Source organism: Antrostomus carolinensis, unplaced genomic scaffold, assembly GCF_000700745.2.
Source record: "Antrostomus carolinensis isolate BGI_N321 unplaced genomic scaffold, ASM70074v2 Scaffold36417, whole genome shotgun sequence".
Taxonomy (NCBI): domain Eukaryota; kingdom Metazoa; phylum Chordata; class Aves; order Caprimulgiformes; family Caprimulgidae; genus Antrostomus; species Antrostomus carolinensis.
In genome coordinates, this window is record NW_010327264.1 from 1,088 (window position 1) to 5,866 (window position 4,779).

The 4,779-nt window shown below is 41.6% G+C and overlaps 1 protein-coding gene across 1 annotated transcript; it reads left to right on the plus strand.

The window, feature by feature from the left end:
• Positions 1 to 827: 827 nt before the first annotated feature.
• LOC104527990 (matrilin-3) lies at positions 828 to 1,397 on the plus strand (the record flags this gene model as incomplete). Its single annotated transcript, XM_010171859.1, has 1 exon — positions 828 to 1,397. A coding segment is annotated over one exon (570 nt), but the record flags the coding sequence as incomplete, so codon positions are not given.
• Positions 1,398 to 4,779: the final 3,382 nt, after the last annotated feature.

Genomic DNA, 4,779 nt, shown 5'->3' on the forward strand with positions numbered 1-4,779 from the left:
ACACGGTATCGTCAATGTCAGGTCAGGATATCAAGACAGAGGGTGGAAGGTTGGGTCACCTGCTGTCACTGTCTTGATTGTTTTTTGTCTTCCTAGAAGTGATGCTTTGATCTGAGCTATGACTTTTCTGTTTCTGCCTAGATTTATATGTCAGTGAGGAGTTTGGGAAGCTAGAAATATGTGTCTAAATGTTCATTTTTACATGTAAAATTACTTCATAAGTAATTTCATTTTTTCTCTGCTCTAGAAGCCTTAACACAGTAACGACTTCTGAAGATGCCTTTATCGCAGCATCATTTGCATCTTTTTCCTGTTGCACTCTATTTCTTCTTCTTGTGTACTTTGGATTGTGAATTATGAACAAAAAATAATTCCTAATCATCAATCTATATTGTTACTATCCTGAAAAATATTGTTAGGATCTGCTCACTATGTAATCTAGACAGTTGTTTTACCATTTTATTTCTGTAGCTTATAAAAATGGAACTCGGGCTTTATGTTTATAAAAATAACAAGTAGGTAAGTAGGTACATTTTTATATCATTGCTGCATTCCAGTGTTGGCTGTTATATGTGAACCACAACCCTTTGTTTCAAGGATAGTTAAGATGTTTTGTGGGCTCAAATATGGACCTATCTATTAATGCTTAGAAAAGTTCAATTATTTATTGCTTTGCTCACTATAATTTTAAGCCTCTTCCTAAAGAATCAGGAGTGCCAGCATTTATCTGGCAGGAGTAGTTTGCCGTGACAGCGCTCACTGCCCTAGGGTGAGAGCTCCCGTCCTGTGTGGGAGATGACTGAAGTGTTTTCCTTCTCTCTTGACAGACACTGCCTGCAAGAACCGGCCTCTAGACCTCGTCTTCATCATAGACAGTTCCCGTAGTGTCCGACCTGAAGAGTTTGAGAAAGTGAAAATCTTTTTGTCAGAAATGATTGATACTTTGGATGTTGGTGAAAAAACAACCCGTGTGGCGGTCATGAATTATGCCAGCACTGTCAAGGTAGAGTTTCCCCTCCGGACCTACTTTGATAAAGCATCTATGAAGGAGGCTATATCTCACATTGAGCCCTTGTCTGCTGGCACAATGACTGGCCTTGCCATCCAAACTGCCATGAATGAAGTCTTCACTGAGGAAATGGGCACTCGGCCAGCAACCTTCAATATCCCCAAGGTGGTCATTGTTGTGACAGATGGACGACCACAAGATCAGGTTCAAGAGGTGTCAGCAAGTGCCCGGACAGCTGGCATTGAGATCTATGCAGTTGGAGTAGACCGGGCAGACATGCAGTCCCTGAGGATAATGGCCAGCGAACCACTGGATGAACACGTCTTCTATGTGGAGACCTATGGTGTGATCGAAAAGCTGACATCCAGATTCAGAGAGACTTTCTGTGGTAAGGTGGTCAGTCCAAGAGGGTAGTGTAATTTGGCTCCTTTTGGCTCCTACTGTGGTTCTGCTCCCTAAGAAAGAGGTTTTTCTTTTTGAGAAGTGTTATGTATCACATTCAAATATTTCCTTTGCCACCCGTTGGGCAAACAAGCCAACCCCTTTATTCAGTGCAGGCCAAGTAATGACCTTTCATTTTGAATAGTGACCCTACCATGCAAGTAATAGACCTGATTTCAGTGGATCTCCTTGTGCAGTTGGTCCAATTTAGTGCAAGAGAAGGCACAGCAATCTGGCCAGGATTCAGCTACGTGTATTTACTGACTTGCCGAGAGTGCACACCGGAGCTGAGTAGTCTGCTCATTTCTTTTCCCATCTGACTGGGAAGCAAGGAGAGTGGAAGTGTGGCTCTGAAGGGCTTCCTGCAGATTCAGAGTAGGAAAGTCAGTGTGGCAGGTGAACTGCCACTCTAACTTTAGAAGTTTGGTGCAGGATGAAGTGCCCAAACCCAACAGCAGGTCACCTTGGGATGGGCTTACACCCTGCAGGCATTGCTGGGATCTTTCAGCGTGCCAGACTCACACCTTTCTGGGTTTCTCTGCATCTTGTTTTAGACAGGGAACTGTGGGATGGGTCGAATTAGCTTTGCTCTTTCAGGGCTGGTCTTGGAAAAATGCTGGATGTATATTTAGTTTGGGTTAGAACTCCACTAACAATGCTAGGCCAGTGTGGGCCTACAAGAAAGCTGGGGAGGGACTCTTTACAAAGGCAGGTAGTGATAGAACAAGGGGTGACGGCTTTAAACTGGAAGAGGGGAGATTTAGATAAGGTATTAGGAATAAATTCTTCACTGTAAGGGTGGTCAGACACTGGCCCATGTTGCCCAGAGAAGCTGTGGATGCCCCCTCCCTGGAAGTGTTCAAGGCCAGGTTGGATGGGGCTTTGAGCAACCTGGTCTAGTGGAAGGTGTCCCTGCTGATGGCAGGGGGGTTGGAACTGGATGATCTTTAAGGTCCCTTCCAACCCAAACCATTCTATGATTGTCATTTACAGAAAAAAAAAGGTCATGTATCTGGAGTACTTAGAACTACCTATAGATAGCTGTGCCACAGCCCTACCCACAAAAATCAAATGATGACTTTTTGATAGTTAAAAAACTTGTATGAAGTAAGTAGATTTTTCTAGTAAATTTCTAAGGAAATTTCTTGTAAAATAAGTCTCCAGCAAGTAATGGGTAAAATCAGGTGTAAAGAACTTTGTAAGAGAATTAAAATAACAGCCATTGCCTTGGGAACTTGGTTGGCAATGTGTTACTTTATTATTTCAGAGCCTTACTAAAAATTACCACCATACCTTTTGAATATGTTTAGAGTGAATAGACCTCTTTTTCTAGGTATGAAATAAATGTGTAGGACAATCTGTAGGCAGGACATTCTGCCCAGTAATTAACATAGGAAATGCCTTGAGGTTTGGCTTGACATCATATTGTGTTGTTGATGTGACCACATCCTCTATCTGGTAGCTGGAAGTAGGTACCAGTGCCCACCTAGCTGGACAGGTATGTGTGCTGTGGGCATAGCACTAATTTTCCACCGATGTTCTCACCAAAGCAAGTCCTTTCATAACACCAAAGAAAAATCTCTTGTTCTTAAGAGTAAACTTACTGTTTATTGTGCCAAATTATGCCCCTACTAAGCTGGAAGATAAACCAAAGAGAGCTCACACGTACACGCTTCCAGTGTAACTGAGTTGCCTGCGTGCAGTTAGCCAGAATCTGTGGGATTCATTAACAAGAAGAGGATAGAGGGAATGGTTTTTAAAAAGGTTCCTACAAACCAAATGAATCTAAGAGTGTCTTGTAAGACAGTGTGGGTAAACTGGGTCTTTTCCAGCTCCAGACTGCTTTTTTGGTGAGAAATCTAGGCTCACCAGTGACAATTAGAATTTTCTTTGCTTTGGCCAAGGCAAATAAATTTGTTTGTAGGGTGAACTGAAAACAGGAAAACTAATGTTCAGGGGCAAAATAGTTGGCTAAGATCAAGTTCTTGATACATTGAGAGCATCATTCAACATGAGACCGTCCTGGAGATGGAAAATCTTAGCCTTGCGTTGGTGTCCAAGTCAGATCCCACCACAAAAATCTGACCATTTGAATCTGAGCTTCTCAGTTATGCTTGAAAATATCACCCACAGATTTTGTTCATAAGTCAGGGAGGTGAATTCTCTTTTTCCCAAGGGTGTAGCAGAATGAAAAGACACTATCTTAGTTTGAGACTTGTTTTTACCAATGGAAAGAAAAGACACACTTTCTATCAGCCTTATTAGGGGACATCTATATCTTCCATGTTTTAGAAAATGGGAAATGTTGCCTTGCATTCAGAAATACATGAGAAGATTCAAGCATTCTTCATTCTCATTTCTTATTTCAACACTTTGGAGTTTGATTTTACCAGTAGTCCATACCCACATTGTAACTACTCATGTAAGTAAATTCTCAGATAGTAATAGACTTGTCTTTGCATTTTTCTCCTTTCCCTTTCATTTCCTCCTTATTTCTCTCCTTCCTTTCCCCCCTTTTTTCCCTTTTTCACTTTTTTTCCTCCACCTTTTTTTTTTCTCTCCCTCCGCCTCCTCCATTTCCCCTTTTCATCTCATCTAAATTTAGTCAACTAAAAATAATCTTAACTTTAATCAAGTATCTAGGTTTCCTTTACAGTGTGTGGAGAAAAAGAGGCATCTTGAGGTGACCAAAGAGGCAGCAGATCCAAAGCTAAATACACTTGAGAACAATCAGTCAGAAGTTAATTAGTTATGTAGCTGGACCATCTGTGAAGGAGAAGATTGTCAGTGCACACAGTGCATTGCAGTGTCACAACAGACTTTTTGTCCACCCTGTCATCACAGCACACTTGTATCAGCTGCCATCCATCACGCTGCCTTTTGCATCCTTGTTTTCTGTGTTCTCAGTCTATGAGATAGCCTTGCTCTCTGCTGGGGAGTTAGCTGGTCCCTGAAAACTGAATATCTCATTTTATAGTTTGCAGTTTCAGCTTCTCAGGTCTCTGAGGTTTGGACATTATTTCTGTGCTGTCCTTCAATTAGGAGGTTCACATGCCTGTAAAGCTACTTTACTGTGGAAACTTCCCTCTTTTGCTCTTGACTTTTTAATCTGACAGGTCAAGGCAGCTGCAGCCCTCACATACCTATCTTGCTCTGGCAGGTTTCTTTGCTGGCTGATACATCTGGACCATTATTACACAGACACTCTTTTCATCCCTGAGAATACAGTGTGTAATCCTAGTGCCTCTGCGTCATTTTTCTCTTCTTCCTGGTCTTGATGCTCTTTCTGTTGCAGTTTTGTTTTTTTATTTTATTTTATTTTATTTTAT